The sequence below is a fragment of the Peromyscus leucopus genome, chromosome 16_21 (genome assembly GCF_004664715.2).
Source record: "Peromyscus leucopus breed LL Stock chromosome 16_21, UCI_PerLeu_2.1, whole genome shotgun sequence".
Lineage (NCBI taxonomy): Eukaryota > Metazoa > Chordata > Mammalia > Rodentia > Cricetidae > Peromyscus > Peromyscus leucopus.
In genome coordinates this window covers 30,494,812-30,507,814 of record NC_051084.1, presented here as the reverse complement: position 1 = coordinate 30,507,814, position 13,003 = coordinate 30,494,812, and the positions used below count along the sequence as shown (strand labels likewise).

Here is a 13,003-nt window from a genome sequence, read left to right as displayed (position 1 = left end):
AGAACTTGCATCAGGAAAGATTTTGGCCTAGTTTATTGTGATAGGAAACCCAAGTCAGAATGCAGTCCATGTTCTACTGTACTTAAAAAAATACACAAATGATCTGAAGATTTTCAGACATGAAATTATAGGAATTGAAAGTCATTACTTTTGCTAATTAGTTTCACTACCAGCAATAGTTAATTTTTTTTTTTAAATGATGAATTCTCTTTCCATGATGAAATGTGCCTTCTGAAGGCAGGTTCCTACTCACCTGAAAAACTGGGAAAATAAGAGAGAATCTAGCTTGACTAGATTTCAATTGGATGGTCCCCACCTTCTAGAAAGAGACATTTTATAGGCTATAAAATGGGCAAGGAGCTTTTAAAAATATTTGCTTCTTAAAGAAGCAAAGAAATAATTTACAGTCCTAAATGTTGTAAAGTGGATGTTCTAAAAAGGGGAGGTAGAGAATCCTGTAGTCCAATGAGGAATTATTGAAAGTTCATTCATGCTCAGGGGAGCATTAAGGATGTTGTGCTCACCTCCTTAGTTCAGGTACTGGCATTTATCATTGTATTCTTGCATCAGGTTCTGACATCGACTCCTGCTTCCATTTTTCCCTCTCATTTTCTCTCTTAAACAAACATGATGTTTACAAAGGCATATAATATTTACTGCTATGGTACTTTGTAATTGGCCTACATAATTTCATAGGAAGGGGCACTATTAGGAGGTGTGGCTTTGTTGGAGTGGGTGTGGCTTTGTTGGAGGAAGTGTGTCACTGTGGGGGCCAGGCTTTGAGATTTTTCTATGCTCAGGATACTGCCCAGTCGACTTCCTGTTGCCAGCAAGATGTCAGACGCTCAGCAACTGTCCCAGCACCACGTCTGCCTACAGGACATCATGCTCCCCAACATGATGATAACAGACTGAACCTCTCAAACTGTAAGCAAGCCACCCCAATTAAATGTTTTTTTAAGAGTTTCCATGGTCATGGTTTCTCTTCATAGCAATTAAAAACCCTAAGACAATCACCACACTTAAAAAAAAATGAACCTGAATCTGAGTGCCATTTTTTTTTGCTGTTACCATTACATTCAGTCCAATATTGCCCCGTGTGAAGGAGTTTTAGACTCTGTGCCTGCTTCTATCCTCCACATATTCGTATTCTCGTTTCTCTCCAGACCCATCTTATGCTACCCAGTTACTATTAAGCTTTTGTCTTCTTCTCCACCATTTCTCTACTGTTGAGGATCACAGTCCGTCAGCACCCTTTTCCCCCTCATCAGTAAATACTTATTCTTCAGTAGGGTTCCACATTGGCCCAGAATTTGGGGAAATTTCCTATCTAATGGTCTCTGTCAATCATGCACCAGTGACATAAACATTTCACAACCTGCCATAACATCCATTGTCCGTGTGGAATTTTTCATACTGAAGTTTGTACTCTGACTTATGAATTTGGAGTTCAATCTATTAAGCTATTAGTACAAGGAAGCATGCTTATCTCAGTTCTCTCACATTTCGGGTGTTAGGCTGCTGTGTGTTACACATGTATCTTGTGATCTACAAAGGCCGACGTACCGTTTGGATGTGACATGTCCCCCATAGGTGCATGTGTTTGAATACTTGGTGCTCAACAGGTACTGCTATTTTGGAAGGTTATGGAATACCTTTAGGAGCTGAAGTCTTGCTGGAGGAATTGGGTAACTGGCACAGGCTTTGGGATTATTTAGTGGTCCCACTTCCTGTCTTTTTTTTTTTTTTTTTTTTTTTTTTTTTTTTTTTTTTTTGTCTTCTGACAGAAGAGAGAAAGTAACAGATTCCTGCCAAACATGCTTTGACTCCCATGATAAACTTTATTAACTCACCTGTAAACCAAAATAGCCTTTCCCATTTTAAGCCTGTTTCTTTTTTTTTTTTTTTTTTTTTTTTTTTTTGGTTTTTCGAGACAGGGTTTCTCTGTGTAGCTTTGCGCCTTTCAGGCATTTGGCCACAGCCACAAGAAAAGTAATGAATACAGGTGGTAAGGAAAACTTCCTCTTGCAGTGTCTTGTTTTCAAAAAAGCTCCAGTCTCCAGTCTTACAGTGCAAGCAGGTCTTTCTTCCTAAGAGTTTACATGAGCCTGATCAATCTTATTCTAAACTGCTAGGACACTACTCTAAAATAATGAATGGCTGCTTACAACTTATGCCAGGAAACATTGATAATAACTACTGTGCCACTTTGCCAAACCCTTCAGGTGCCTTCTTATTCCTGGCTGTGTAAGACACAGATCTGCAACATTCTTTCTTCAATTGGAAAATAGTAATTCTTCCTACACACAGGGATACAATATGATGTTTTCATGTATTCATTTACAAAGTGGGATGATTAACTCAAATTGTTTAACAGATCTGCCACTCAGTCATTATTTTTGTGTTGACTTTTAAAAGATTTACTCAACAATTTTGAAATATGAAGTTCTTAATTTAAATGCAAACCATTCTCTGTAAACACACACACACACACACACACACACACACACACACACACACACACACTATTGCTATTTTCTAATTGAAACTCTGTTTTCTTTGATCGACATCTTCCCAGTCCCCACCACTGATCCTCCCTGCCTCTAGTGAGGACTCTATCCTATGTCTCTGGGAGAGCTCCACTTTTAGATTTTACACTCAATCAAGATTATGTGGCATTTCTGTACTAGCTTGGTTTGCCTATGGCCAATTTTGTTTCAGGTGACAGAGCTTCCTTCTTTTAAATAGCATGCCATTGTATAAGTACATACATTGCATTTTCTTTGGCCATTTATTTGATACTGTACCCCTGATCCCATACCTTAGGACTTATAGATAAGTGAAAGTGGGAATGTAGATGGCTCATGAACAAATGGATTTTAATTATTTTAGATGAATTTCCAGAGCTGAGACTAAGATAGGATATATCAACACTGTTCTTAAATTTCCTAGGAAACTCCATGTTGTTCTTTTTTATATACTTCATTAGTTTACAGTCTGTTTATAGTACCTAAGGGTTGTTTCCCCATACCTCTGCCAACAATGTCTTCAACTTTTTGATAACAGTCCTTCTGACAGGAGTAAGGGGGTAGGTAGCTTATCATGTCAGAATTTAGTTGAGAGCCAAAAATCCTGAATATTTTGGTACCTTTTGGTATAAAATTTTCATGTACCTCTTGGCTATTTGTTTGCATTCTCTTGGGAAATGTCCGAGTCCTTCATTTTTTTTTTTTTCTATTGAGCTTTTTGTTCCTAACATTAATTACCTTTTTGTCATATGTATTATTGGCAAATATTTTCTTCCAAACTCCGAGTTATCTCTTATTCTCTCCTTTGCCACGTGGAACTTTTTCATTTGCTACAGTAGTTTCTGTTTTGTGTTTGTTGCCAATGCTTTGGTACTCATGTTTCAGAACCCCTTGCTCAAAGCAATGCCATAGATTACTTATGCTTTTTTTTTTAATACTAGGATATTTCTTTATATTGACATATTTGACCAAAGTTTTTGATGTAGATGTGTATGTTCCATGTTGGGGTCAACTGCCAATGCCATCTCTCGGGAGACGGAGAGAAGCAAAGTGGCAGAGAAGGCAAGTGGATTTTATAGAACAGCCAGCAGCAGGCTGCAGGGTTTTGAGCTGATAGGGGCTCTTCAGTTTGACTGGGAGTGAGATTTGCTTCCAGAGGTAGTTGACCTCAGTGACAGATTAAAGGAGTTAGTATTTTCCCTGGTAAACAGAAACCCTTCTTTAGACTTCTGTTTTCCCAATCATAATCCTGTTTACATGGTCAGAGTCCTTCTGTTTAGGACATTGTCACCAACACTGCAGTTTTGGGGAACCCTCTTTGGACCTAAGGTGGGGGGGGGATGGTTGAAAAGCAATCTAAGCAGTTATTTGCTGACTAGGTAAAATAGCAAATACTCCGTGAAAGGAAGTTAATATCATAAGAGCACTGAAGAGGCTGAGGCAGAAGGACCATGAGTTTAAGTTTACCCAGAGCTACATAGTGAGTTCCAGGCCGTCCTGGGCCATATGATGATACCAGTCTTTAAACAAGTGAAATTAAGAAATAAAGAAAAACTTGAAAAAATGGTTACTATAAGCCAAATGTGAGTAATCATAGGTGGGAACACAGATTGAGGATACACAGAATAAAATGTTCAGCTGTTGAAGAGGTTCTATGGTCTTTTATCTTCACAGAGCAAAAGGAAAGCTACAGATAAATCCATTCACCACTTACACTTGTGGGGGCATCAGGTAGGTAGGCAGCAATATTTTCTGTGAGTTTTCTACCTCATAGCTTTACAGTTGGTGGAAACTAGATTCTTCCAAAGTGGTATGCCCTTCCTCTGTCGGTAAATATTAGGACAGCTACAAATGTTAATGGTAAAGGATTATTAAACTACAATAACTTTGCATCTCAGCCTACATCATTCCATCTTCCACAAGCAGCATGTGATAGCAGCCGAGTATAAGTAAGTAATCCACAATAGCATCTTTGGAAGACCCCAGTTTATATTTTTTTAATTAATATATGTGACTTTTCCAGGTTCTCTATCTATTGTAAAATAATATACTCACTTTTTTTTCTTTTAAACTTTCTTACTTGAATTGAAATTCAATGCCATTCTTTAGATTTTATGAGTCACTACAAACAATTTTAGACAGAATAATTTAAAACACTGTATTCTCTCAATCCCCAGCTTCTCATACTTGGTTGTTTAAAGAAATCTTTCCTGAAATTTCGATCTAGGAAAGATTACTATTAAATATCTTAATATGCTCTCACTTTTAAATAATGAATCTTTATTAAAATGAATAAATTTTATCCTGCTGGATTACTAGAAAGTTCTACATAAAAATTATATGTGGCAATTATTTAAATGCCTTTTCTTAATCCATTAATATTTAAAATGATTAATAACAACACAAATTATAATTTTAATAACATCAAAGGTGCTGGCTAGCAGTTAATATCACTTGATGATCTTGAAGAGGACCCGTGTTCAATGTCCAGCATCCACACTGAGTGGCTCACAGCTGCCTGTGATTCCAGTTTTAGGGTGTCTGACACCCTATTCTGGCCTCTTTGAGCAGCAGCATACTCTTTGAGTATATCATATATGTAGAAAGACATACACACACATACTGTATATAGTATGTTTGAGAGTATGTATATATATATATATATATATATATTTCCATATATATATGGAAAGGTTTCATATCCTTTTCATAGTCTATTTTTCTTGTGAAAAAATTCTGGTTACCAAATAATATTTTAGTCTGAGACAGGGTAGAATGTTCAGGATAATACTGTTAGCAATAATATAACTCCTGTGACATAGTCCAAATTTGTCTGTTGTTACACTTAAAAATTATTAGCATTTATAAATGATATTTTTATACAGTCTTATCCCCAAAATTAAAATTAAAGTCCATAAATTTGTATATGAAATTATTCATTATGACACTTGGGAATCAATTTAAGTGGTATTATATGATCTTAGTATGTGAAATCCTTGCTGATTAGTAAGCCAAGCGCTCTAACAAATTTTAGAGTAATTTCTCCTCATTGATGCAGTTACAGCATATTGGATAGAAAATAAGAAACTTTACAGAAAAATGCCCTTGTTTTGGGGGGGTTTCAAGGAGTCCCAAGAAACTGAGCTTGGCCTCTATCCCAGAAATCAGGAAGGAGTTTTGTTCACAGTGGGCTCATACCTGGAAGGGCAGAGGTCAATGACTTGATCATCTGTTGTAGATGTAGCCAACCATCTCATTAAATAAGAAAACATAGAACCAATGTAAAAGAGAAAGCCAAGAGGTCAGAGCTAAAACCTTACCTTTCCTCCTGCAGTGGTCCTACCTCTCCAAAAGACACCTACTTCCTGTGTGTTTGTCTTTAATATAGTCTTTCTGTTCTGCCTTCTCATTGGTTGTAAACCCAAACACATGACTGCCTCGTCACTGCCTGTAAGTACAGCCCTCCAGGTCTTAAAGGCATATGTCTCCAATGCTGGCTGTATCCCTGAACACACAGAGCTCTATCTAGCTCTGTCTACCAAGCACTGGGATTAAAGGCGTGCGCCACCACCGCCACGCTTTTGCTATGGCTCTAATAGCTCTGACCCCTGGGCAACTTTATTTATTAACATACAATTAAAATCACATTTCAGTACAAATAAAATACCACCATAATCTGTTCTCAACATTCTCCCAGAAGTCTTGATATTATATGGGAAAAAAGAAACAAGAAGTCGGATCAAGGCTTTCTATAGGGGTATAACTGGGGTATCCTGGTCTGGTCATGGGCTGGTAGATCATTACCTCAGGTATCATTTTGGGATTGTCACTGCATAGCCACTTGGTACCAAGGACTCTATTAATTCAGTGACATTTTTTGTTGTAAGAGAAAATGATCCAGGGAAACTGAGATTTCATGAAGGAAATAAATCTGGATAGAGTCATCAATAAAACTGAGGTAAGTGGGCCAGTAGCTAAGCTCCCCTTCCAATCCAACTATTGGACATTATCTATATCTATGGCACTGGGGATAGAGCAGAACCCCATTACATGTGAGGGTGAGTTTTCATAATGCCAACAGTTATAGAGTATACTAGTCACTTCTCTTTCTGCTGGGACCAAATACCCAAGAAGTCATACTTAAGGGAAGAAGGATTAATTAATTAAAGTTTGGGGATGTACAACCTATCATCACATCCCTGGTCACATTGCATCTGAGTTACGAGAGAGCAAGGCATGCTGGTTGTTGGCTCATTCATTTTCTTCCTTTTTAAAATTAAATCCAGGACTCCATCCCATGTAATAGTTTTGTCCTCATTCAAGGTGTATCTCCCCAACTCAACCCAATCTCAAAACTCATAAATGTGTCTAGGTTTTTGTTTCCTGGATCATGCATTCTGTGATGTTGGCCACCAATATCAATCATTGCCAGTTTACCCCTTATTAAATTGACACTTAATAATACCACTTTAAAGTTATAAGTTTCTATTTTGTATTGGTAGCTTTCCTTATAGCTGTGGCTAAATACCAGAAAAAATGGCACTTCAGGAAAGAAGGTTTTAGTGAGGCTCATACTTTGATGCTACATTCTACCATGACATAGAAATCATAGCAACAAGAGTTTAGTGCAGCTGGTCCCATTGCATCTGCAGTCAGGGAATGGAAATAAATGAATGACTGTGCTCACATCACTGTTTTGTTTTAGTGAAAAGTCCGTCACAGAGATGCCCAGAGGATTGTTTCTTTCTTTTTTTTTTTTTTGGTTTTTCGAGACAGGGTTTCTCTGTGTAGCTTTGCGCCTTTCCTGGAGCTCACTTGGTAGCCCAGGCTGGCCTTGAACTCACAGAGATCCGCATGGCTCTGTCTCCCGAGTGCTGGGATTAAAGGCATGTGCCACCAATGCCCGGCAAGGATTGTTTCAATGGTGTCTTTAATTCCCAGTAACTTATCAAGTCTAGTCATTGCATACTCTTGTTTACACATGCTCATAGGCATGTCATCATATAAAATCAATTCAGTGAAACTCTCCATAGTCTTTAACAATTTCAAAACTATTCAAACGTTTAAGTACAGTGTCTTTTGAGAATCAAGGTGCCTCTTACCTGTGAGCCCCTTTAACTTAACAAAAGTGCATACTTCCAATGTGAAATGGTAGAGAGTAAATATTCCCATTCTTCAAGAGAGTAACAAGGAATGGGGCACAGAAGAGACAGATTGGACCAGAACAAGACCAGAAGTCACCAAGTCAAATAACAAAATCTACAGCTCCATATCCAGTGTCTCGGTCTCACAATGGAATCATTGCAGCTCCAAAGGGCTTGACAGCACCATCATTTCAGCTCTGCCACCTGAAAACTTATAACCTCTCTGTTGGGACAGTTTCACTTTCTACCTAAAGCCTTTCTTGGTCATCATCTCATCGTCTGGTACGTGTAACACATGAGTGTATGTATTGAAATGTAAGTTTCACCTTCACAGCTTCATTCAATGGCTGCTCAAAGCATCTCCGCAGGGAATCTCAGCCTGCTCTACATTTGCATGTCCTCAGAACTCTTTGGAAGACCAAGACAACACAAGCCCCTGGCCCCAATTTCTGCATCAATCTGCTTATAAAGCCAATAGCATGTGGACAACACTGTCAAATCCTGCTGCCAGTTTGGGGAAAAGTGTGGCTTCCTTGGATTGTAGATGCATTGGCCTTGGTGTGCTGACCTTGGACAAACATACTGCAAGGCTGCTGGTTTGAGCTGGGAATGCCACGAGCTACATATTCAGTTTAGACTCTACCATTTCAAATGAATTTCATCTTGCAAGATAGAACCATGGATGAAAGGGGAATAACTCTCACATCATTTTGCTTGTTGTCCCTGTACAGAGCACATACTTTCTCTTTGATGGCATCAATGTGTTTAGCAATTATAGATGCTATAGCCTCACTTTATCTGTGACTTTCATCTTGACCACACTCTTTTCCTTTACCAAACTGAACACTTTTCATATTGTTCTTCTTCTTTCAATAGGCATATAGCAGCCTGAAAGCCATCTATCTCGAACTTTCCCACCAAGCATATTAATCCATTACTTTCAAGTTCAGTCTCACAAGGTATCATGACACAAGATCAGTGTAGTAGATTCTTGGTTAGAATATAGCTCAACAGACCTCTACCTTATCTCCCCTTAGTGTTGTTATCCCTATCTGATGACCTCATGGTCAATGCCTATATATCCATCTCTCTCTTGAAATTCTGTTCTTCCAAACTGCCACCACAATGACCCATTGAGTTCTGCTTGGAATATCCTAAGGATCTAGGGATTTTCTAACCCAATTTCTAAGCTCTCTCACAGTCCTCCTGCAAGCCAGTTGGCAAGGTCCAATAACCAGTTGCCAAGTTAATCACAGCAACAGTCCCATCCTTCAGTACCATTTTTCTGTGTTAGTTCCTTTTTCATCACCATAATCAAATATGTGAGGAAGGGATGCTATCTACAACCAGAAAAGCAAGATTGATGAATACTGGTGCTCTACTTGCCTTCAACTTCATATTCAGTCCAAGATCCTGTTCCATGGAATAGTGCTGTCCACATTTAGAGTGATTCTTTCCAGCTCAACCTAATCTGTGAAGAAAATCCTTCATAGACATGCCCAGAGTTTTGTCTCATAGATATTTGTTGATCCTGTCAAATTGACAACTAATGTTAATTAACTACTATCCAGGGGGAAGTGAAATTCAGAATCAATCCTGTTCTCATCAGATAGAAAGATATTGTAAAATGTTGGTTTTCATTTTAAGTAGAAGGTGGAGCCATTAGAGAGCCTTGGTCCAGGAATGATATGATCTGTAATATTTTGTACATGACATTCTGAATGCTGTGTTGAAAACAATATGAGTGTGATATAGGAAGAAGTAGGAGGTTACAAAGCCATAACTGTCATAGAGATGACAAATGATAGAGGTTCCCACTTATATTTTAGAAATAGAGGGTTTGGAAATTGTTGGCTGTGCATATATCATGATGTATGAACCACTCAGATTTTCTAAAGGATGGATTTTGGATATAAAACATGCAGAGAGACAAGAGTCATGGGCAACCTAAGATATTTGGGGGCTTATTACTGCGAAAATGTTCTAGCTATTTTTATTGTATGGAAAACATTGAGTTGAGCAGGTTAGAGATGACAGAATAAATAAATTAATTTTAAGTATAACCTGTTGAATGGTCTTTTAGAAGAGCAAAAATAGGAGTCAACTAGGCAGATTTGAAATTTACAACCTAGAATAGAAATCATCCTCTGTGTATGGCTCTCTGTGATAAGATTACAACCTTCTAAACTTTACGGTTTTATCCATTACTCAGTGGCCATTTTCTTCCTCCAATTCAATTATAGCTGCAGGTCTGCTTTACTTGCTTTTCCAGGTCTCATGGTCAACAATTTCTTTGTAGACACACTTGATAATTTCAATATTGGCTTTTTAGGCAGGCTACAATCGACAGCCTGCTTATGTAGCCATGCTTCCCCTTGCCACAGAAGGCTTACAAAATGATAAGCAGCTAGATAGTTATTCCACCTCAATAGACATTACACTGCTCTAAGAATAATAACCAATAAATGTCATCTTATTATCAATTTGAAAAATAAATATAATGGCCCTTGTTGGTAAGATATTTTGGGAAAGTGACTGATATTGTTTATACAGATATTAGTACTGTATTAATAGCCACAGGAAAATTCTATCAAAGAGCTTTCTCTTGTCATTTAAAATTTTGCCACATATATATGGAAAATGACTGAAACATAATCACCATGGACTACTCCATATGTATATACACATATGCACACAGACACCCTTATGTATTCATATATACATTCAAAATGAAAAACACCAAAAGGCCAGTGATAACATATAATGGTCCTGTTACATGAAAGGAAATACATGCAATTCTGTGATGAAACTATGTTTAACAGGCATAGGGAGATTTCATACTAGAGTAAGAGTCTGACATTAGAAACAAGCATATACACTATGATTCCAATTTTCAATATAATTTGAATGCACACATATCTAGCAAGAATGTCAAGAATTGTAAATAAAATATTAGCTTTCAAATATCTATTGTATAAAAGAGTACTTTGTAAATTCACAAGTAGTATCAATGAGATAAACATAACAGAGATATTAGATATAATAATAATATAAGAGAGTAACATGGCGAGAAAAATAAATTCATGCTATTATTTATAGTTGATATGTATTTTTTTAGACAAAGATGAAGCAGATATACAAGAGGGGGAATATTTTTTTTTTTTGCTTTTCTGGTTAAATTTACCAGCTTTTTAAAAAGCACATTGGGATCTATAGATGACTCAGTAGTTAAGATCACTGGGTCACTGACTACTTTTTCACAGGATCTAGGATTGCTTCCCAGCATCCACATGGCAGCTCACAACAGTCTTTAACTCCAGTTGTATGGGATCTGACATCTTCTTTTGATTCCTTGAGCACACATGTGGTGTATATACATACATACACATACATACATACATACATATGCATGCAAAACACATATACACATAAAATATAAATAAAGTTGAATAGAAAATTGTATGCCCTTCCTGAATATGGAAAAGGCATAGGTTAGTAAAGCCTTGTGTATGAAGAAAAATTATTTTCTGTCCTTTGATAGCAGCTTTTAATTCCCCAGCCAGACTGACTAAAATTACTTTTTACTAAAATTAAAAAGAGCACTATAAATAATTGACCTAACATCTTGAGGTTTAGATACAAATTATTGAGCCCTTTCCCTGATGATAAAGTAATACAGTTGCAGAATCGATTTAGTGACCCTCTTTTCTGTCTGGTCCTGTGCGATGGAGTAGAACTCCCCATTGTAACTCTGTTGCTTATCATTACATTGAGAATGGCTGAAAGCAAGAGAAACATCAAGAATCAGACAAGCACACCAGAGAGTTCTGCCTTTACAATCTGGAGAGCCCCTGAGGTCAGTCTGAACCAGGGTTCGACATCTTTGCACAAAGCACCTATGTGAGGAGAGACTTCTTACCAGTTGTCTTGTTGACAGAGCTGTATAATGTTGGCCTGCATATTGCATGGTATATTGAGCAGGAACTCTGGTCTCTACTCAGTAGATGATGACAGGGAATATTTAGCACTGATAATTGACAAAGACATCCCATGGGACTGCTAACCGAATTAGGTTATATTGTGCAGATGCTGGTGGCTAGTTAAGTTTTTTGGTGATGAGGTTTTTATCTTTCCTTTTATTTTTTGCTTTTTGTGAATGTGTTTTACATACTCCCATTTGTAAAACAGAATGATTTGGAAACATATCGTGTATTCTACTACAAAAAAAAAAAAAATCCAAAAAATAGAAAACATTGTTCACAGCCTGTGAAATCCCCTGCTTGAGAACCTTAGGCGAAAAATAATTCTCTCTCATCTTTTACTTTGAAAATGTTCCCAATTACCATAGATTTTGTTTGTGCAGTGTTTGTACATAGGCTGTGTTTGAAATGGTGTTCATCTTTCTGAAAGCTTGCTCCAAGTAGCCTGGAGTTTTACTTTTGAGAGCCTAACTAATTGAAGACTTAGTTTTATTTCCCTTTTGTGCTCATCTATAGACACAGCTTCATCTGTATCCCATCTCAGTCTAAGTTAAAACTCTCATATCGGAGCTGCCTCTTCAGCGGAGGTTCTCATCTCCAGTCCCAAATGGGATTTTACTTGAGGAACTCTTGTCTGCTGCTAAGTACCGTGCTGGTCCAGATGTCTGCCTCTCTGAATTCACGTCCAGAAGACAGGAAGAATTATGTTTTGTTTATTTAATTTTCTCGTGCGCTCTGGCCATATGGACAAATTTAGAGTACTGTTGTAGCTGTTGCTGTAGGTTTTTCTATTAACCCAGTATTTTATTGTGTTCTGTATCCACAAAGGGATTTTTTTAAGTGTTTGAATCTCAGGCAGTAACTATGCCAGATTTTGATGTAGATACAGTTATTTTCCCATATTTCTGTGAGATAGATTTCAAGAACACTATTGAATACATAGCTTTACAGAAGTTCATATCTCCTGTCTAAAATGACATCATAGTGGCATGCTTGCCACATGCATCCTCTATTCACTTTAATTTGTTTCTAAATAATTAGTAACATAATGACTAAAAATGCTGTAGTCAATTTTCTATAGCTTAGGTAGTTATGAGACGAGAAAAAGAACCTGTGCATTTCAATGAAGATGTACTTATTTCTAAATATTTTTAACCATAGTTGGTTGAATCTGCCCATATGGAACTCAAGGAATATGGAGAGCAGATTTTTTTTTTGCATCTAGAATAAGTTCACAGGAGTATAAATAATGGAATTGAATTACCCACACTCCACATAAAGAGAGAAATCCTTTAACTGAGATGTAATGCAGAAAGAAGTAAAATTTAGACTGTATCAAGCCTTGTGACAT

At 37.3% G+C, this 13,003-nt stretch overlaps 1 protein-coding gene across 3 annotated transcripts in view; it reads left to right on the top strand.

Annotated features, from left to right (window-relative positions):
- Positions 1-13,003, top strand: part of Ctnna3 (catenin alpha 3) — a 1,489,259-nt gene that overhangs the window by 1,329,576 nt on the left and 146,680 nt on the right. For 2 of the 3 annotated variants that reach the window (XM_037199948.1, XM_037199947.1), the window contains exon 15: positions 4,203-4,259. The exons of the other annotated variant lie outside the window; for it this stretch is intronic. In XM_037199948.1, coding sequence (XP_037055843.1) covers positions 4,203-4,259 — 57 coding nt within the window. The remainder of the gene's footprint in view (positions 1-4,202; positions 4,260-13,003) is intronic. 3 annotated transcript variants of the gene reach the window in all.